The sequence below is a fragment of the Eleutherodactylus coqui genome, chromosome 3 (genome assembly GCF_035609145.1).
Source record: "Eleutherodactylus coqui strain aEleCoq1 chromosome 3, aEleCoq1.hap1, whole genome shotgun sequence".
NCBI lineage: Eukaryota > Metazoa > Chordata > Amphibia > Anura > Eleutherodactylidae > Eleutherodactylus > Eleutherodactylus coqui.
Window position 1 is genome coordinate 108,714,962 of NC_089839.1, and position 22,540 is coordinate 108,737,501.

The 22,540-nt window shown below is 45.4% G+C and overlaps 1 protein-coding gene across 5 annotated transcripts in view; it reads left to right on the plus strand.

Moving 5' to 3' along the window:
- Window positions 1-22,540, plus strand: part of CCDC170 (coiled-coil domain containing 170) — a 128,474-nt gene that overhangs the window by 34,440 nt on the left and 71,494 nt on the right. For all 5 annotated transcript variants that reach the window (XM_066595953.1, XM_066595955.1, XM_066595952.1 and 2 more), the window contains 3 exons: window positions 7,316-7,450; window positions 11,715-11,971; window positions 15,014-15,158. In XM_066595953.1, coding sequence (XP_066452050.1) covers window positions 7,316-7,450; window positions 11,715-11,971; window positions 15,014-15,158 — 537 coding nt within the window. The remainder of the gene's footprint in view (window positions 1-7,315; window positions 7,451-11,714; window positions 11,972-15,013; window positions 15,159-22,540) is intronic.

Below are 22,540 nucleotides of genomic sequence, written 5' to 3' on the forward strand. Positions count from 1 at the left end.
CCATAGTATAAGAGGAAAACCCCAAGTTCTTTGAGAAACAAAGACTGGGAATTACTGTGTATGGGGCATTTCAAATATTCCATAAATGTCATAGAAGTTATGGTCTCTATAAACCTGCATCTTGATAGTCATGAAGCAGTTTGTAAATGTGTTCAAGAGTTTTCACAGGGGTCTCGCCCTTCCTTCTGATTTGCTGTCCACAGATGACAAGATGGAGAACAGGAAGTAGTGGAGGGTGACAACTCATGCTGTCCATTGACATCTTTAGAGAAGGGAGGGGAAAGGGAGAGGGAGGCAGAGATTCAAAGAGATATGATTCTACAGATAACAGATCTCCAGAATTGAACACAGTATATACCTTATGATTGCCATTGAGTCCCTGGTGATCTTACATTTGAAATTTAACATGTGTTCTTCATTACAAAAAAAAAGAACATGTGTAAGTGTGCATTTTTTAGTACATCATGTGCTCACATTTAGCTAATTAATCAGGATTTACTCTGCCTAACTACAAAGTTTCAGCTACTAACTACTTGTGGTTAGTGACGACTGATTAGTGGAATATTCGGTTCCTGTATCTGGCCGATTTCACAAAAACAATCATGTATCTGGACAGCTGATTTTGATTCCCATGAAAGTCAATTGGAGTAAAAATGAAGTTCACTAACTTGCCCTCTAGAAGATCCCCAATGCAGCCAAAGCCCCCAAGAATTGCATAGGAATACACCCACGCATCTGGGAAATACTGTGTTCTCTCCCCCAAAAAAGAAGGCTCAAATAGGGTGTTCTAGATAAAAAAAAATTGCACAAGAAAGACAGGAAGTGTCACTTGTTTTAAAAGCAATGTCATAAATTTAAGAAGACAGCAGGTGAACTGCTTGTTTTAAAAGCAATGACATAAAGTTTGCTAAGGACAAATTCTGCCAGGTGAACCGAACAGCCAAGCATGGGCCTTCTCAAATGCAAATCTGTAGAGCTACAGCTGTTTCTTGTGCCTTAAAAAATTTTTGTTTTGGGAGAGGGAGGACAAGGAAACATGGCGGAAACAGGAGAAGGAGAGCAGTAGGACTTCCATCACTATCACCACCAGCAGCAACAGCACCTTGAGGGCAGAGAGTGCTCCTTATGGAAACCTGAGAACTGTAGCTCCGTATTTCTATATTGACATATTTTTCATTTGGGAGGGAAGTAGGAGGAGGAAACATGGAGGAAGCAGTTGAAGGAGAGCAGCAACAGCTCCTTGAGGGAACAGTGTGGTCTTAGATATAAATCTATGCTCAGTCATACACGAGTAAAAATTGCTGATTTGCTCTTGGACCATCATGGAAAAGTGCTGCTTGTAAGTCTGTCCTACCCTGTGCTTTTTGCTGCAGGCTGTGATGGACTGAAAAAACTGTCACAACTCTGTTAGTTTTCCCTTGTCAAAGCTGGTGGTGCTGCTGCTGCGGCTTTCTGCTCATCTGCAATAAGCAGCAGAGCTGCAATCCATTGCGGATGCAGTCCCGCGGCCATGGGGAGATGCTCTGCTTAAGCTGCTTAACACTCTGTTCTGGTAGTGCCGTATTTTGAGATCCCTCTCTACTGCCAGAATGATATTTGTCATTTTGGCCTTGCAGCGGAGATCAAGGAGGATGGCCACCCAGTAATAATCTGATATGTTAATGTAGGCTATGCGACTGCCCTTTTGCAGGCATTGCAGCATAAAAGCAATCATATGCCACATTCCTCGGGGTCAGGCCTAAGAGTTTCCTTCAGCTGGGCACACAATCCATGTAGAATAGCTGGGGTTAGTGATGGATGGAAAGAATGTCGTGTAGCCCCCTCCCCTGTCTCTGCTTCTACATTATCCCCTACTCTTCTTCCATACTTCTCCCATGGGTGGAGAAATGTGTTGGGGAAGAAGCCCTGCTTCCTTGCCCAAAGCCACCATCCCTGGGGTGTTAAGTAATGGCAGACTGGCCAGACAGTTGGGATATTGGTATTCATTCCTCCTTCTATGACAACAATACGTAATTGTCCCTGAGGCCCTATAACATCTATTCTACCAGGCAGACAACATGGATGGTCACACTGATCATTGAGTCATCACGACTGACCATTTTGGTCACTTTCTCAAAGCAGGCTAAAATGGCACACACATTTTTGATTTGCAGCCTCTCCACAGGCATCAAGTGATCGACTTACATACAGAATCTGCTAATGGCATACACCATCTGGTACTCTGTGATTGCTCTCTGCTGCTAGCTTAGCCTCTGCAGCATACACAACATGGAATTCCACCATGTAGGCAAATAACAGATGAGATGGTTGATTGTTAACCTGAACTGTCAGTACACCTCCACCAGATGAGAGGTGTCCGGATGTGAAGGCTGAAAGCGTAACATAGTAGCATAGTATTTTCGGCTGAAAAAAACTTGTGTCCATCCAGTTCGGCCTATTTTTATAATGTTGATCCAGAGAAAGGCAAAAAACTCAATAAGGCAGAAGCCAATTTTCCTCATTTTAGGGAAAATAATTCCTTTTTGATTACAACTCTGGTAATCAGGATAATCCCTGGATCACCGACCCTTCTGAAGTAATAAAACATGGAACACTGACAATAACATGTAATATTGTTACACTCAAAAAAGGCATCTAGGCCTCTCTTGAACCTTTTAAGTGAGCTCACCATCATCGCATCCTCAGGCAGAGAGTTCCATAATCTCACTGCTCTTACAGTAAAGACCACCATTTTATGTTGGTGTAGAAACCTTCTTTCCTCTAGATATTATTATGGGCAGCGAGTGTTGGCCCATCGGTGCCGACCAGCCGGCTTGATACGGACCAGAACTGGTGTGGTTGGTAGCTGACCCCGATGGACAGAGGTACTGTAGCAAGGCACAGTGAAAACAGACAGACGTATGAGCATGGACTAGAGCTAAGATACACCTAGTACAAGCTAGGACAGATGACACTAACCTGGCAATATAAGATGGAAAACTCACCCTAGGTTAAACGGGAAGGCCCCTGCCTAGAAGCAGTGTAGGTGTCCTGACAAGAATGTCCTGTGGTTTTCACCTCGGGACTAACTCTCCCTGTCAGGACACAGGAGAAGTGTACTGGACACAGGACACCGAAGTACACACTAAACACAGAATAGGACTGACTTACCACAGTATTGGGAATGATGCAAGGACTGGAATGAAATGAAGAAATTAACACAGACAAAAGCACAAGGCAAAGAACATGTAGTATTTTCAGATACAGAGACTGAGTTGGGTGACTGACACAACACACATTAACTCTGAGGCAATGAGGGAGGATTCTCAGCTCAGCTAAATAGGAAGGTAATTGCCCATGCCTTACAACTGAGCTGGGAGCACTGGAGAAAATAACCCCTGCATAGCTGGAGAAAAGTGTGCAGAAGTTCAAGTTACAGAGAAAACAGGACGACACCCACATCTGCCAGAAATAGTAGCACGCAGGCAAGTCTGAGAAGCGAGCCTAATAGACGTGGAGGATGCCCCGTTGTTACAATCACAGTCCTAAATATAAATAGAACATGGGAGAGATTCTTGTACTGACCAATGATACATTTATAGATAGCTTGTTACGGCACTCTGCCCCCTGAGCGCCAGATGGGGTGCCCTGAACTTCCCGCACCCCACTGTCCCTGCCTACTTGCCTCGGCCCTGGCTAACCCCAGGCGGACAACTGGGCGGCGGTCCCTGTACTGGCTAGGGACCTGGCGACTACCACGATGGAACTAACTAACGGGGGACAGAGTGCCGACAGAAGAGGCAGGTGTAACAGACCAACAAAACTTACTAAGTAAATCAAGGCTGGAGGTGGAGCTCACAGGCAAATGAAAGGATACTGACAAGCAACTAGGGCAGACTGGAACAGACCTGACTAGAGGCTAGCAGAACCAATAACTGGCAGTGAGCTCAGGTCACTGCCAGCCTTTTAACTTCAAGCCCCTGCCCGGGGGCAGAGAGTGGGAGGAGCCGACTCTTCCACTGTGCATAAGGAAGGTGGGGGGAGAGCGGACGGCACCCTACGGGCGGACACGCACACGCCGCCGCACGCTGGCTGCCCCACGCCGCCGGGAGAGCCCCGACTGCAGAGCTCCGGGACGCCGGAGCCGACATCGGAGCGGTGCGCGCCGGCCGCAGGACCCAGCGCCGCCCTGCATGGTAACATAGCTATTAGGTTGCCCCTCAGATGTCTTTTTTCTAAACTAAATTATTCCTCTCTTGGTACTGTAGTCAGCCCATTCAATTTGTTAATTTAGTTACCTTTGATCCCGCTCAAGCTCTATGTCCTTGAGTACTGGTGCCCAAAACTGTACACAGTATTCCATGTGTGATCTGACCAGTGACTTGTAAAGAGGAAGAACAATGTTATCGTCATGTGCCCCTATAGCTCTTTTGATGCACCCCATGATCCCATTTGCCTTAGCAGCAGTTGCCTGACACTAGTTGCTCCAGTTAAGCTTAACTAAAATCCCCAAGTCCTTTTCCATGTCAGTTTTGCCCAATGTTTTCCCATTTAGTGTATAATAGTGACATGTATTTCCTCTGCCCATGTGCATAACCTTACATTTATCAGTGTTAAACCTCATTTGCTAATTTTCTGCCCAAGCCCCCAATTTATTCAGATCCATTTGCAACCACATGCTGTCCTCACTTGTGTTAATTACTTTACATAGTCTTGTATCATCTGAAATTACTATTTTACTGTGCAGTCCTTCTGCAAGATCATTAATAAATATATTCAAAAATGTCCTAATAATGACCCCTTGTGGCACTCCACTAGTAATGATGACCCATCAAGTACTGCCCCTGTGGCACTCCACTAGTAATGATGACCCATTCAGTACTGCCCCTGTGGCACTCCACTAGTAACAGTGTATTCTTACTAACTGTTCTGCCAGTTCTACCTATACTAACTCCTCACAACGCTCAACTCCATTCTCATTACTTATTCCCAGATCTCTCTCTACACTATCTTCTCTTATATCTTTCTGGTTGCCCTTGGTTTTTTTTTGCCCCCCCCCCCCCCAGTCCCTAGTTTTAACACTCCTCTAACCTTCTAGCCATATTTTCCTCCAGCACAGATGCACCCTCTCCATTGAGATGGAGCCTGTCATTACAGTTGAACTTTTAGCCAAAAGCAAACAAAGCCGAGTTTTCCAGGAACTCAAAGCCCTCCTTCTACACCAACTCTAGAGTCACTTGTTTACCTCCCTAATCTCCCCCAAAAAAGTCTGACTTTGGCTTGAAGGAATGCTGACTTTCAATAGGTGGCACTGTGGAGGATTTATTCCATCTCCCTTATTTGCATATTACCCAGAGGAGCGTGCATGGCCATTTGACTTAGTTTATAGTATAGTTGTTCTCCCTAAGGAGAAAAGATAGCGTTTCTGACCCCTGTCCCAGGCCTCTCACTAGCAAAGCCAGACTCCTACTGTACGCTGATGAAGGGCAAAAACCCTGAAACAGCTGTATGTACATGGAGTCTGGCTTTGCTTTTCATTCCCTGTCATTGTAACAAGGCTTGTATATAAAAAGTCTGACTTTGGCTTAAAGGAATGCTGTCTTTCAATAGGTGGCACTGTGGAGGATTTATTCCATCTCCTTTATTTGCATACCTCCCTAATCTCTCACTGCCTTTCTAGTGTGGCTTGTGCTACAGGTAGAATTTCAGACAATACTAATTTGGAGGTTCCTGCGCTAAACTTATGGCTTAATTTCCTGAAATCATTTTAAGGATCTTCCACCTATCTCTAAGTTTGTCATTGGTGCAATGTACAACATGACCGCTGGGTCCTCACCAGCCCCTTTCAGTACCTTTCAACCCAATCCATGATGTGTCAAACTCGAGCGCTAGGAAGACAACACACTGTTCAAATATCCTGGTCTTTGTGGCTGATTGCCCTATCTGTCCCCCTAATATTTGAGTCCCCCACTACCAGAACCTGTCTAGCCTGCCTTGCACTCTTATTCCCCTTCTTACTGGAGCAGACATCTGATGGTCAGAGGGCACGTCATGCTGCAGCAGTGCTAATCCTGTAAAGCTATTCTCTTCATCTGCCAACTTTGCAAACTTGTTGGGGTGTGCCAGTTCAGGGTTAGCCTTCTTGACATTCTTCCCTCTACCCTTCCTTATAACTGTCACCCAGCTAGCTGCCTGCTCATCCTGAACTCTTACACTACCATACACCCCCACATCTGCCCCAGCGAGTGCCTGCTCAATGAACAGTAAACTCCTTGCCAGGTTACCAATGGTCAACATTTAGATGGGTTTCCAAATGTGCAACACGCTCACATCTCATACAGCAGTATGTACACTCGAACTGATGTTCAAGGACTGCATACATGGCACAAGATGTACAGTGGATGGCAAGTCCATAAATGTTAATTACTAATTTCAAGTCACACACTTAAGAAACAGCACATTTTAGATTACAGCTCACACACTCACTTTTGTTTGCTTTATATAGGTCTTATCTGTAATCCTGCTCCTCCTCTGTTTAAAGTTTCCTAGACTTTTCCAGTACTGGATGTAAATCTAGGTAATTGTTTAGGAAGTGCTGCACTACTAGGTTTCTCACATGGGTCAGGCAAGGTACATGTGTGGGATTGCCAAGGCGAAGGGCTGCCAGCAGGTTGGTCCCATTGTCACAAATGACCTTGTCTGGCTTCAGCCACATGTTAGCCTGGTCCTGCAGAGATGTCAACAGCTCTTCGACTGTGTGGCTGCACTCCTCTAGACACATGAGTTTTAGGACAGTGTTTTGGTGTTTACCATGTGTAACGCTGCCCTATCCACGAGACAATGTGATTAAGTGACAGGTCTCATGATCCCAATGAATTATGTTTTACCCTGATGTGCTGTCGAGCTTTAGAGTAAGCCTAGTTTAAGCACTAGCTTGTAACAGTTTTTATTTGCTGGGCTTAGAGAGAGGTGTACTCGGGGCAGCTCTTCTCCAGAGTCTCCCCGCCCAGTTGACCAATCTCTCCCTATGAACAAATAACTTTGATACAAAATTTATAGAGACTTCACACAAAATCAAGGATGTCCTATAGACAGTGGAAGTTAAACATAATACTGGCTGAGAAAGAGTGAATTGTATATCAATTTGCTGTAAGGGTGGCATCACAGACAGTGTTTTTTGGAAAAATACCAGTGCCATATTTGAGACAATTTCTTTGAGCCCGAAAGGTTATTAAAGGTTATTTTTATATGTTTGATCTTCAGTGACTGTAAAACAAATGACTAAGAAAAGCTAAAAAAGTAAATCACATTGATGGTTTTTTTTTTTCTATGCCAGTCTTCCTACTACGATCCTCAATTTATGGACATACCTATCACAAGGGAGCAAATGAATCATTATAGGACGGTTGCTGAAAATTCTCACAGTGAACTGGCTGCCCTCCATGTAAAATATCAAATTCTACAATCAGAGGTAAATGTTTCCTTACTAAATTATATTTTTATTCTAAGCAGTTTTAATGAAAGGGGGTATATAAAGACAACTGTGCAAAGACACAAGAAACTTTTATGAATGATAACCTGAAGTGCACCATTTGTGAAGTGAACACTTTGCCAAAGGCCGAATGCACCCTGCCTCCCTGTCCGGATCTGTGCTGCGGACGTTCCAGCCTGCGCTGAGCACACACGCAGTATAGATTGTGCTGTGCCATTATTTGCATCACTGTGATTCCAAGAAGCTACACTGGCCAATCCATGGCAAAAATCCTAATTTTCTGAAAAATTGACAGTGACTTTGCCAATGGCAAAACTGTGCTGTATGAACATGCATTAGTCCGGGCTCACACAGGCCGATTTGTGATGTGGATTCTGTGATCACCGTTCGCACAGTTGATCCACGGTAAAACGCTGGCATTAAAAGGCATGTATTTTTTTATTTTTCGCTCACACTCATGGATCCAAATTGCGTATTCCGTGAGTGGAATCGCTGCATGCTCTATTTTTCCACAGAATCCACACAGGCAGCCTCCACTGATTTCAATGGAGGTGTCCGACCCACAGCCCATACGCAATTAAGACTGCGTTTGGGCTGCGGGTACCCGCGTCCTCGCTAAGTGTACAGCGCAGGAAATATAAACAAAAAAAACTGTACTGCACATGACCGCCTCTGTGCCTATTCGGCCATATGAGGTACAGCTTAGTGCCGTGTGCAGGATCAGCGACTGGGCTCATAGCTGGAATTTGCTGCAGGCTTCTTGCATGCAAAGTTTTATCCGGCCGTGTGAGACCGGCCTAACGCTAAGCAGAAAGTGCCAACATGATCTCCAGCAAAATCAGCAGCAGACTTACATCTAGTCTGCTACAAGGCAAAACCAGCTAAGGAAATTCCCTCAATGCTAGTGAGTAACAAACATCTCAACAATTTGGGAACAGGCCCCGAGCAATTTAGCTATGATTAGGGAGGGACAGAGGTTAATGTCAAACTACAGAAAGATATTTATTGCTCAGTATTGGCCACAGCATTATATATTAATTTTTTTTTCTTTTCCTAAGCTCTCAAAAAACTAAATTTGCAATGTATGCATATGTTTAACCATTAAACCACATATAATTACTTATATCGTTATCAATATTTTTAATCTATTTTTGTGAATTTGTGCATGAAGTTAAATTGTACTATTGGAACTGGACTTGGCTTTCTATACAAGCCTGAATCGCCACAATAGTTTGAAACATGAAATACTAAAAACTGGGAATATAGGGAGTAATTTGAATAACAGAACGTCCATAAACAACTGCAAACTGAAGCAAGTTCAGTATTTTTGTTCTTAATAAAATTTGTTCAGAACTTTCTAATGGATTGTGTGGGAAGAGTATTAGAATTTTGTTTTTCCTAAGTGGTGAGAAACTTGTAATTTGCAGACCAGTGCCTATTTACATATGTGAATTTGTTCCTTTCTCAAGTCCCAAAATTAAAATAAGTAAAATGCATTGTTAATTTCCAACTCTGAACTTCCATTGATGCTTGGTTAAACTTTTAGTCCAGTTGAAGCAGAGCAATTATAGCATCGTACCGTGTTAGCCAGAAAAATCTATGTGATATTAAATACTTTTGTGTAAAAAAAACCTATGACAGAGGCAATACCTTTATTGGTTAACCAAAAAAAATTCTGCAAAAGGTTTTCAGCAGAAGGCTATAGATAGCTCTCTTAAACCCAGTTTAAACAGCTGAATATTTAACCCCTTAATGACATAGCCCTTTTTTTCATTATTGTTTTTTCCTCTGTACTTTCAAAAAAAATCATAACTCTTTTATTGTTCTGTCAACATAGCTCTCTAGGAGCTTGTTTTTTGCAGGACGAGTTGTATTTTTTAATGGTACTATCTTTGCAGGAGGTCTTGTGTTTACTGGTAAATTAACATGATAACTCTATTCTGTGGTTCAGTATGATTATGATGATGCCAAATGTATATAGTATTTTTGGTGTACTTTAAAAAAAATAAAATATTTAAAAATTCTTTTTTTTTTGCCATCTTCTGGGCTTATTTACACGAGCGTATATCAGAGCCGGCCGATATACGCTTCTATCTAAGCAGTTCCCCCTTCCCTTCCACTCACCGGCTCTCTGCCTCTCTCCTCCCCTCCGAGCGGATTGCAATGGGAGTGGGCAGGATGGGGTGGAGCTAAGCTCCCATCCCTCCCCGCCCCTTGTTCATAGCCAGCAATAGGAGTGGGCAGGACAGCTTAGCTCACCCCTCCTCCGGCCCCTCCCATTGCAAACGCTGGACTGGAGAAGACAGGCAGAGAGCCGGTGATGGGGAGGGAAGGGGGGAACTGCTTAGATGGAAGCGTATATCCGCCAGGCGTGAAAGCCGACCGATATACGCTTGTGTAATTAAGCCCTCTGACTGTAACTGTTTGAGGGCTCATTTTTTCAGGATGTCCTGTAATTTCTATTGGTACTATTTTGTCGTGCGTACAACTTTTTGCTCACTTTTATTACGTTTTTCTTGCACAGAGGGTAACCAAAAAGCACAATTTTGGTATTCTGTATTTTTTTTTATGACAACATCTACCGTGTGGGATAAATATTTTTTTAATTTAATAGATCAGACTTTTACAGATGTGGCGATACCAAGTAATTTGTTGTTTTCGGGTTTTTTTGTCAATAATTTTGGAAAAGGGGGTTTAAAGTTTTATTATCCTTTATTATTTACAATGATAGGATTTATTTTCCCGCTTATTTTGCTTCTTTTTTTATAGTACCCTAAGGAGTTAACTTGCTTTTGATCACTGTGGTAATTCAGTAGCAAGAGTGGCCTGTAGGGGACCTCTGAGTGCCCTTACAGAGTTTGGTTTAGGTAACCTGCACCTGTAAGGGTGCAGCTGCACAGGTTACATTTCCCCGCCCTCACAAACTCAGTGTCCTGTGAAGCCTTGAGGTCTATGTAGACCTGTTGCTAGTTTGTGAGGGATCTGGAAGCACAAAGCAGACAGGGGGTAGTCAGCCCCTCGCTCATTGCCTGTTGGGGCGAAGTCACCTTCCTGGAAGGCACGCTGAAAGAAGGGGTATGCGTTGCTGTTACGTTTAAACCGCTGATGCTGTGGGCACTGTGACCTACAACAGTGCGAAGTTGCGTAGGATATGCTGGACTGTATTTGTGTGCTGAATACATTTGCTGTGCTGATATTAAATAAACACTGCAGGAAGCAGCATTTGGACTTTACCTGGTGTTTCTGGATGTAATTGCAGTGCTGCCACCCCAGGGCAAGGGAAACTAAGCTATAGATCCCAGCAAGTAAGCCCCACTTGCCACAAACACTTATACCATATACTGCAATACTTCAGTATTGCAGTATATGGTGTTTCTGCATGCATTCTATTAGTACAAGCCTATGTTAAAAGGCGAAAATACGGCCTAATAATAATCTCAGGATTGGGAACATACAAAAGACCCCCGGCTGCCTTGAAACACAGACAGCACTTCATGCTCCCATCATGAAGGGGCATTTGGGACCCTCGAATGCCAGTCACTGCATTTAAAGCGTTAACAGCCACGATCATTGTGAACACTGGTTGCACCAGTTGTGACCGGTGTCAGCTGTCACTGACAATTTACATCATCTGACAATGGAGCGGGCTCAGCTCCGGAATCTTTTTTTCATTTTTGTACTTTATCATTGATTGCTTTCTGTATTTACACTGGATAATTGTCGTTACAAATTCGCCTCTTATAAATGTAGCAATTATTGTTATGATCCTTCAAAATATAAAAAGTCTTACGCCATGTAAACTGGCCATTACAGTTAATCTGATTTTGTGTTTCTTGGACATTGACATGAAGGGCTTATTCACAGAAGCGTATATCGACATCCGTTTTCATGGCCGACCAATATACGCTACCAGCTAAGCTGTCCTCCCCCTTACCAGCTTTCTGCCTTTCTCTTCCCCTCCGACTGTTTGCAATGGTAGGGGGCTGCCCCTTGTCCGCAGCCAACAATAAGAGGAGGCAGAGCTTAGCTCCACCCCATCTCAACCCTCTCATTGCAAACAGCTGGAGGTGAGGAGAGAGGCAGAGAGCCAATAAGGGGTAGGACAGCTCAGAGGGTAGCGTATATCGGCTGGCCGTGAAAAGGGCATCCGATATACGCTCCTGTGAATAAGCCCTTATGTTGTAGTGTCTTCACCGATGGAATATCTTCCTTAATGTTTTTATAAATTCATCTATTTATTTAGCTGCTGGATCTTAGGTCTAAGCTTTCCTCCAAGGAACTGTGTCTGCAAGAGCTAAAGGCTGAAGTAGAAAACTACAAGGAAAACAATGCACGACAATCTTCTCTGATCACCTCTTTAAGAGCAAGGTTACAGGAAACAGAGGAAGAGTCGGGTTTATTGGCAAAATCAAAAACAAGAGCAGAATTGGCAATGCAGGGAATTATTCAGGAAAATCAAGGACTGAAAGAAAGACTACAAGAAGTGGAATCCAAATTAAAGTAAGCAATCACTTTAAATAGCAATAGGAGGATGGCATCCTATAGCTCATAGATGCTCACGTAATAGAAAAGATTCCTGGGGCCCAATCAGCTGCTACTGAATCTAAAAATTGAGTGGCCTCACTTAAGCTCTTCTCCCACAAGCACTCATTCTGTTTAGAATCATAGAATGGTAAAGTTGGAAGGGACCTCCAGGGTCATCGGGTCCAACCCCCTGCTCAGTGCAGGATTCACTAAATCATCCCAAACAGATATTTGTCCAGCCTTTGTTTGAATACTTCCATTGAAAGAGAACTCACCACCTCCCATGGTAATCTGTTCCACTCATTGATCACCCTCACTGTCAGAAAGTTTTTTTCTAATATCTAATCTGCATCTCCTCCCTTTCAGTTTAATCCCACTGCTTCCAGCCTTTCCTTGTGCAAATGAGAATAGGGCTGATCCCTCTGCACCGTGACAGCCCTTCAGATATTTGTAGACAACTATTAATTCCCCTCTCAGCATTCTTTTTTGCAAGCTAAACATTCCCAGATTCTTTAACCTTTTCTCATAGGACATGATCTACAGACCGCTTACCATCTTGGTGACTCTTCTCTGAACTTGCTCCAGTTTGTCTTTGTCTTTCTTAACCCCTTCCCACTCCAGGACGTAAATGTCGCGGGGCGACCTCTCTGCCTACAGCGCGGGCGTCAGCTGTTTACTACAGCTGACACCCGTGGGCAATAGTCGCGATCAGCCATTCACGGCTATTAACTCTTTAATTGCCACTGTCAATTCTGACAGCGGCATTTAAAGCCCTCAAACGCTGTTTAGGGGTCCCGTACGCCCCCCCTTCCCCCGCGGTGAGATCGGGGGAGCCGTGCGGGTGTCATGGCTGCCGGGGGCCTTCTGAAAGGCCCCAGGTCTGCCTTGAGAGACTGCCTATCAAGCCATCCCCGTGGGGTGGCTTGATAGGCTGCCTGTCAAAATGCAGTATGACGTAATGCTACAGCATTACGTCATACTGCAGGAGCGATCAAAGTATCGCATATTGTAGTCCCCCAGGGGGATTTAAAAGTCAAGTAAAAAAAAAGAGCAATAAAGTTTTTTTTAATTGTAAAAAAAAACCAAAACGTAATAAAAGTTTAAATCACCCCCCTTTTGCCATATCTATAATAAAAAAGTCTAAGTAATAAAATAAAAATACATATTTGGTATCGCTGTGTCCGTAAAAGTCCGATCTATCAAAGTAGTACATTATTTACCCCGCATGGTGAACGTCGTCTGAAAAAAAAAAAACCCGCCAGAAATGCACGTTTTCAGTCACCCAGTCTCCCAGAAAATACGCAATAAAAAGCGATCAAAAAGTCGTATGTATTCCGAATTAGTACTAACGGAAACTACAGGACATCCCGCAAAAAATGAGCCATCGCTGAACTACATCGACGGAAAAATAAAAAAACTATTGCGCGCACAAACTAACCTTAGAAAATAATTGAAGAAAATTAAATGTCTTTGGAAAAAAAAAATAGTAGTATAGTAAAAAAAAATTATACAAGTTTGGTATTGTAGCAATCGTACTGACTCATAGAATAAAGTTATCATGTCGTTTTTGTTGTAGTTTGTGCGCCGTAGAAACAAGATGCACTGAAAGATGGTGGAATGTGTTTTTTTTTTTATTTTACTCCACTTTTTAAAAAGTTTTTCAGTACATTATATGGTACAATAAATAGCACCATTAAAAAATACAACTCGTCCTGCAAAATACAAGCCCTCATACAGCGACATCGATGGATAAATAAAGGAGTTATGATTTTTTTAAGGGGGGGGGAGGAAAAAACGAAAATGGGAAAAAAAAAAGGAGGGGCGTCATGAAGGGGTTAAAGTGGAACTGGACACAGTATTCCAGATGAGGTCTGATTAAGGAAGAGTAAAGGGGAATAATTACCTCACGTGAACTAGACTCTATGCTTCTCTTAATGCATCCCATAATTGTGTTTGCCTTTTTTGCTGTCACAATGTTCAGTCTGTGATCTATTAGTATACCCAAGTCTATGTCACATGTGCTGCTGTTTAGCCCAATTACTCCCATTCTGTATGTGCTCTTTTCATTTTTTTTGCCCAGATGTAGGACTTTGCATTTCTCCTCGTTAAATAAGATTCTGGTAGTCACCGCCCACTGTTCAAGCTTTTCTTGATCTTTTTGAATACTCTTTCTTCTTTAATGTTAGCTATTAAAGTTGAGCTAGAGTTGAGAATGAGAGAGAGAGAGAGAGAGAGAAGAAGAAAAAAAAGGTCGGCACCCGGCTGGTCCATTGCAAAAATGCTCGGGTCTCCCATTGACTTCAATGGGGTTCGTTACTCGAATAGAGCCCTCGAATATTACGAAAAGCTCAACTCGAAAACCAGCACCCGAGCATTTTGGTGCTCGCTCATCTCTATTAGCTATCCCTCTCAGCTTTGTCTCGTAAATTTGATGAGTTTTCCATCGATTCCCTCCTCCAGATCATTTATAAAAATGTTGAACAACAGTGGGCCCAGGACAGAGCCTTGTGGTACCCCACTCGATACATTCTTCCACTTGGATGTTCAGCCATTTATGACCACTCTTTGAGTATGATCACTCAGCCAGTTGTGAATCCACCTAACAGTTGCCTTGCCAATCCCATATTTGGTCATTTTTTCAATAAGTATGGTATGAGTTACTTTGTCAAATGCTTTACTAAAGTCAAGATATACTATATCTACCACATTTCCCTGATCAATCCAGTCGGTGATTATGTCATAGAAGGAAAATAGATTCGTCTGGCATGACTTGTTTGTTACAAACCCATGCTGGCTCTCGTTAATTACTCAATTTTTCTATCCAAATACTTGCATACATGCTGTTTAATAATTTGTTCAAAGATCTTACCCAGTATAGAAGTCAGGCTCACAGCCCTGACATAGTAAGCATATTAAACTTGCCTTTGCCACTATCTGTTTAGTTGATGGGTGAATAATATTTTGTAGATGACTATGGATTGTATTAACAGCAAAATATTTGTGTTTCTCATTATCTAGAACTCATGTGGCCCAGTTGGAAGATAGTAAATCCAAGGCTTCTAGAAATAGCAGGAGTCATGATCATTTTGTGGCTCAACTTTCGTCAAGTTTGAGCATAGATATTGTTGGTAAAGAAGATCCTGAAGTAATGATACTATCCAAGGTACTAACTATGAGAACTATTGTATGTTATTCTGTTAATGTGTTTACATGTTATTTTTTAGTAAAAGATAATAATCAGTCTGTGATTTGCTGTGGCAGCTTGTGACATTTCAGTCATAGGTTGACTCTGCAGCTTGTAAACAGACCAGAGAGGTGGTGTAGAAGCTGTGGTGATGCAGGACAGATGAGTAAAGGCTAGTTTATTTTTGCGCATGGCCAGCAGGGTTTAAACCAAAAAGTACTTGGAAAACCCTTTTAAGCTATTAAGGACCAAGGATCGTAAATTTACAGTGCTTAGTCCTTGGCTTTAATCCCCCCCCCAAAAAAAACCGATGCAGGATTTACCCGTTAAGGGTTCAGTTACACGGGCGTTTTAACGTGCGTATGTTACCTGCGTTTGCGATCCGCATCTATAAAGAACCAATGCTTTTCAATTGCAGTGGCGGTCACATGCCCGATATTTACCTGCGCACAAAAATGCACAGCGGTAAATATAGGGCAGCGGATTTTAAAACGCAGGTAACTGCGACATCCGTTGTTTTTGGATGTGAAACCCCTGGCTGCTGTCGCAGCCAGGGGTTTCGCCTTGTGCTCAATGGGACCGGCGACAGCAGCTCCGACCCCATTGAGAACATACAGTGAAGATTGCAATACTCTGGCATAGCTGTGGCAGAGGAGTGCAATGTTCTCCAATTGAATCTGGCTCCTTTAAAAGCAATGGGCTGGCAGCAAACCCTGCAGTGAATTTTGGGGAAGGGCTTTAAATATAAGCCCTTCCCTGAAAAATCATCCCTAAAATGTGTAAAAAATAAAAAAAAATATATATACTTAGGGGCTCAGGCGCGTCTAACCAGGTCTTCTCCTGAACTGCTATGAAGAGCTTTCAGGAGGCGGGGATTTAAAATCCCCGCCTGCTGAAAGGGCTGCCTCTGATTGGCTGAGCACTTTGACCAATCAGAGGCAGCACTCAGCTATTGAATGACAGCTGAGAGCTGCCTCTGATTGGTCACAGTGCTCAGCCAATCAGAGACAGCCCTGCTGAAAAGCTCTTCATAGCAGTTCAGGAGAAGACCCGACTAGACGTGCCTGAGCCCCGGCAGCTGCAGAGAGGTGAGTGTATATATATATTTTTTTATATTTTCCCCTTTTTATGGATGATTTTCAGGGAAGGGCTTATAATTAAACCCTTCCCCGAAAATCACTGCAGGGCTTGCCCGTAGCCCATTGCTTTCAATAGACCTGGATGTAGGGTCGGCTCCATTGAATTCAATGGGAGCACATCGCGATCCTCTGCTACAGCTGTGGCGTAGGATTTTTTCATCTCTGTGGGGAGTCCCATTGTCACTGGACACTGTGAAAATGCTGTCACAGTGTTCAGCGACAAGGGAACGCCACGCGGAGATGAATGAATCCTCTGCCACAGCTGTAGCAGAGGATCGCGATGTTCTCTGTATGTCAATGGGGCTGCTGTCGGTGGCCCCATTGACCGTAGGTGAAACCCCTGGATGTGACAGCATCCAGAGGTTTAACATCCAAGGAATCCCCCGCTGTAGCTATCACAGTCGCAGCAGAGGATAGCGGGCAGCGCACTTTATGTGCGGAAAAACGCTTCCAAGTGCGGTTTTTTTCTGCGTGCCACCCGCTTTGGTTATGTGAATTTTTGTGCATTTGCGTTCTGCATGCTAAACCGCCCGTGTGACTGACCCCTAAGGACATGGCCTATTTTGGCTCAAAGGATGCGATGATTTTTGGGGATTTTCATCTTCAATTTTCAAAAGCCACAACCTTTTTAATTTTCCGTTGACATGGCCATATGAGGGCTTGGTTTTTTCTGTGGCGAACTTAATTTTTTTAATGGGTACCATTTTTGAGTGTATATATAGTTTATTGTAAAACTGTTATTAATTTTTTTCTGAGAGCAGGGAGAAAAAACATCAATTCTCCCGTTTTTTTTTTTTTTTACAGCATTAGGGTGTGTTCACACGAGCGCGTTTTTGTGCGTGCATACGCACGCACAAAAACACGCTTTTTTTACAACAATGCATTCCCCATGGTGTGTTCACATGTCCGTACTTGCAAAGATAGAACATGCGTGCACCACAGGAAATTCACGAAGGGAAACATTTCGGTGCAAACAAAAAAAAAACATACCTCTCCGCCGCTGCCGTGACCCCCGCGGGCATGAGAAACACATCTGCCGCATGCAGCAGATGTTTCCTTCACCCCTGCTAGTTAAAAGAATTCCCTGCTGCTGCAGCAGAGGAATTCTTCAATTCTCAACCGCAGCTGTCACACATGACAGCTGCGGTAGAGAATCCTGCTGCCGGCACCCCCGTCAATGGCTTTTCAGGGAAGGGCTTCATAAGCCCTTCCCTGAAAAGCCATTTAAAAAAGTGTATAAAAAAAACAAACAATACTCCCCTCTAGAGATGAGCGAACGTACTCGGTAAGGCCGATTTCGCAATCGAGCACCGCGATTTTCGAGTACTTCACTACTCGGGTGAAAAGTACTCGGGGGCGCTGCGTGGCGTGGCGTGGTGGAGCGGGGGGTAGCAGCGCGGAACAGGTGGGAGCTCTCTCCCTCTCCCCTCTGCAACCCCCTGGTCCCCCACAGCGCCCCCGAGTACTTTTCACCCGAGTAGTGAAGTACTCGAAAATCGCGGTGCTCGATTGCAAAATCGGCCTTACCGAGTACGTTCGCTCATCTCTACTCCCCTCCCTTCAGCTGCCGGGGCTCAGCTGGCTCTGTAGTTCTGAGCTATCAGCAGCTGGGGATTTAAAATCCCTGCCTGCTGGTAGCTCTGATTGTGATTTGGCTGAAGCACTTTAAATCCCCGTCTGCTGATAGCTCAGCAGCGCTACAGAGCTGGGGACAGCGGCAGAAGTCGCCGCTAAGCCCTGGCAGCTGATGAGCATTTTTTTTTTTTGGTTGGTTTTTGCAAATGAATAGCCGGCCATTTAAAAAAGAAAAAAAATCACACATCGCGTGCAGAAAAATCACGTGATCGGGTGCATTTGCACTTGCATGTCCTATCTTTTGCAGGTGAAATTATTTACCGCCTCTAAAAAAAACGGACATATGACCGCTTTCATTGGAAAGCATTGGTTCTAATCATGCCTATTCATGTGCTAAAAAAATCGCTCTTCTGACCGTGGCCTTCCACATTTTTTGGAAATTAGTTTTCTTTTGCATAGCTGCATTTAAAGTTCCATAACTTTTTTAATTTTTCCATGGATGGGGCTCTGAGAGTTTCTTTTTTGTGTGATGGGCTGTAGTTTTTATTGGTTCCACTTTGCAGTACATAAAGCTTTTTTGATCACTTTTATTGCATTTTTGGGAGGCACAAAGACTAAAATAAGAATTTTGCCTCAGTTTTTTTAATGATTTTTTTTTCTGTTTTTTTTTTTTAATGTGTTTTTCTACACTTTTTTTCGGTCCCTGTTAGGGACTTGAGCCAGAACAGATATGATCACTATGATAAAGCATTGCAGGACTTCTGTATTGAAATGCCTTATCACTTACAATAGCGATCATAGGCAATGGCAAACCGGGACACCAGTATCTGGCGTCCTGTTGCCAGGGCAACCAATCAGCCCTCCATGATTACATCACGGAGGCCTAATGACATCACAGAGGGAGCACACTGAGTTTTTAACCGCTTCCGCCTTCACTCTTACAGGCTACACAGCACTCTATCAGTCACTTCCGCCGTTCAGCCTGGTGATCACATGACCACTGAATGCCCACTGCCACAGCAGAGTTGCAGGGTCCTAGCAGACCCAGACCAGTACTGCCAGTGACTATTGTAACTCGAGGGGGATGTTTTTCCCTGTAACTGGGGCTCCTATGGATGCCCCAGTTACAGTGGAAAAGTGTGAAATAAAAAAAGGCAATGTGAATAACCATAATTGTTAAAGAATAGTTACAAGTATAAGTTTCAAAAAATTACAGAATAAAATACATACATATGTATATAAAAGAAAATTATCTACTGTCAACCTAAACCATTGCCATATCCTCCCTGTAATTCGAAATTATTAGAGATGAGCGAGCACCAAAATGCTCGGGTGCTCGTTGCTCGAGTCGAACTTTCCGCGATGCTCGAGGGTTCGTTTCGAGTAACGAACCCCATTAAAGTCAATGGGCGACTCGAGCATTTTTGTATATCGCCAATGCTCGCTAAGGTTTTCATTTGTGAAAATCTGGGAAATTCAAGAAAGTGATGGGAACGACACAGAAACGGATAGGGCAGGCGAGGGGCTACATGTTGGGCTGCATCTCAAGTTCCCAGGTCCCACTATTAAGCCACAATAGCGGTTCCGTAAACGAAGTCAGCCTCCAACCACAGGCCAATAAGCGGCACATTTAATTACAGCGTTCTGTTTCTGCACTACTGCTAATACACCATGCTGAGGGGTAGGGGTAGGCCTATAGGACGTGGACGCGGGCGAGGACTCGGAGGCCCAAGTCAGGGTGTGGGCACAGGCCGAGCCAGTGCGGTGGCCAGGGGTAGAGGCAGGGACAGACCGAATAATCCACCAACTGTTTCCCAAAGCGCCCCCTCGCGCCATGCCACCCTGCAGAGGTCAAGGTGCTCTACGGTGTGGCAGTTTTTCACAGAGATGCCTGACGACCGACGAACAGTGGTGTGCAACCTTTGTCGCGCCAAGATCAGCTGGGGAGGCACCACCACCAGCATGCGCAGGCATATGATGGCCAAGCACCCCACAAGGTGGGACGATGCCCGTTCACCGCCTCCGGTTTGCACCACTGCCTCTCCCCCTGTGCCCCAACCTGCCACTGAGATCCAACCCCCCTCTGAGGACACAGGCAGTACTGTCTCCTGGCCTGCACCCGCACCCTCACCTCCGCTGTCCTCGGCCCCATCCAGCAATGTCTCTCAGCGCAGCGTCCAGACGTCGCTAGTGCCACAGTTTGAGCGCAAGCGCAAGTACGACGCCACGCACCCGCACGCTCAAGCGTTAAACGTGCACATTGCAAAATTGATCAGCCTAGAGATGCTGCCGTATAGGCTTGTGGAAACGGAGGCTTTCAAAAGCATGATGGCGGCGGCGGCCCCGCGCTACTCGGTTCCCAGTTGCCACTACTTTTCCCGATGTGCCGTCCCAGGCCTGCACGACCACGTCTCCCGCAACATTGTACGCGCCCTCACCAACGGGGTTACTGCCAAGGTCAACTTAACAACAGACACGTGGACAAGCACAGGCGGGCAGGGCCACTATATCTCCCTGACGGCACATTGGGTGAATTTAGTGGAGGCTGGGACAGAGTCAGAGCTTGGGACCGCTCACGTCCTACCCACCCCCCGAATTGCGTGCCCCAGCTCGGTGGTGGTATCTGCGGGGGTGTATGCTTCCTCCACTAAACCACCCTCCTCCTCCTCCTACGCAACCTCTGTCTCGCAATCAAGATGTGTCAGCAGCAGCACGTCGCCAGCAGTCGGTGTCACGCGGCGTGGCAGCACAGTGGTGGGCAAGCGTCAGCAGGCCGTGCTGAAACTACTCAGCTTAGGAGAGAAGAGCCACACGGCCCACGAACTGCTGCAGGGTCTGACAGAGCAGACCGACCGCTGGCTTGCGCCGCTGAGCCTCCAACCGGGCATGGTCGTGTGTGACAACGACCGTAACCTGGTGGTGGCTCTGCAGCTCGGCAGCCTCACGCACGTGCCATGCCTGGCCCATGTCTTTAATTTGGTGGTTTAGCGCTTTCTGAAAAGCTACCCCCACTTGTCATACCTGCTCGGAAAGGTGCGCCAGCTCTGCGCACATTTCCGCAAATCCCACACGCACGCTGCCACCCTGCGGACCCTGCAACATCGGTTTAATCTGCCAGTGCACCGACTGCTGTGCGACGTGCCCACACAGTGGAACTCTACGCTCCACATGTTGGCCAGACTCTATGAGCAGCGTAGAGCTATAGTGGAATACCAACTCCAACTTGCGCGGCGCAGTGGGAGTCAGCCTCCTCAATTATTTACAGAAGAGTGGGCCTGGTTGGCAGCCATCTGCCAGGTCCTTGGAAAATTTGAGGAGATGGTGAGCGGGGATGCTGCAATCATTAGCGTCACCATTCCTCTGCTATGCCTCTTGAGAAGTTCCCTGCAAAGCATAAAGGCAGATGCTTTGGAATCAGAAACGGAGGCGGGGGAAGACAGTATGTCGCTGGATAGTCAGAGCAACCTCATGTCTATATCTCAGCGCGTTGAGGAGGAGGGGGAGGAGCATGAGGAGGAGGGGGAAGAGACAGCTTGGCCCACTGCTGAGGGGACAGATGCTGCTTGCCTGTCATCCTTTCAGTGTGTATGGCCAGAGGAGGAGAAGGAGGAGGGGGAGGAGCATGAGGAGGAGGGGGAAGAGACAGCTTGGCCCACTGCTGAGGGTGCAGATGCAGCTTGCCTGTCATCCTTTCAGCATGTATGGCCAGAGGAGGAGGAGGAGGAGGATCCTGAAAGTGATCTTCCGAGTGAGGACAGCCATGTGTTGCGTACAGGTACCCTGGCACACATGGCTGACTTCATGTTAGGATGCCTTTCTCGTGACCCTCGCGTTACACGCATTCTGGCCACTACGGATTACTGGGTGTACACACTGCTCGATCCACGGTATAAGGAGAGCCTTTGCACTCTCATTCCCGAAGAGGAAAGGGGTTCGAGAATGATGCTATACCACAGGGCGCTGGTGGACAAACTGATGGTAAACTTCCCATCCGACAGCGCTAGTGGCCGAAGGTGCATTTCCGCGGCCCAGGTAGCAGGGGAGGCGCAGAGATCAGGCAGCATGTACAGCGCAGGCAGGGGAACACTCTCTAAGGCCTTTGACAGCTTTATGGCTCCCCAGCAAGACTGTGTCACCGGTCCCCAGTCAAGGCTGAGTTGGCGGGGACACTGTAAAAGGATGGTGAGGGAGTACGTAGCCGATTGCAGCACCGTCCTCAGTGACGCCTCTGCCCCCTACAACTACTGGGTGTTGAAGCTGGACACGTGGCCTGAACTCGCGCTGTATGCCCTGGAGGTGCTTGCTTGTCCTGCGGCTAGCGTCTTGTCAGAGAGTGTGTTTAGTGTGGCTGGGGGAATCATCACGGATAAGCGTACCCACCTGTCAACCGACAGTGCCGACAGGCTTACACTCATCAAGATGATCAAAGCCTGGATTTCCCCAGACTTCTCTTCTCCACCAGCGGACAGCAGCGATACCTAAGCAATACGTAGGCTGCACCCGCGGATGGAAGCATCGTTCTCTATCACCATCCAAAACGGGGACCTTTTTGCTTCATCAATCTGTGTATAATATTCATCCTCCTCCTCCTGCTCCTCCTCCTGAAACCTCACGTAATCACGCCGAACGTGCAATTTTTCTTAGGCC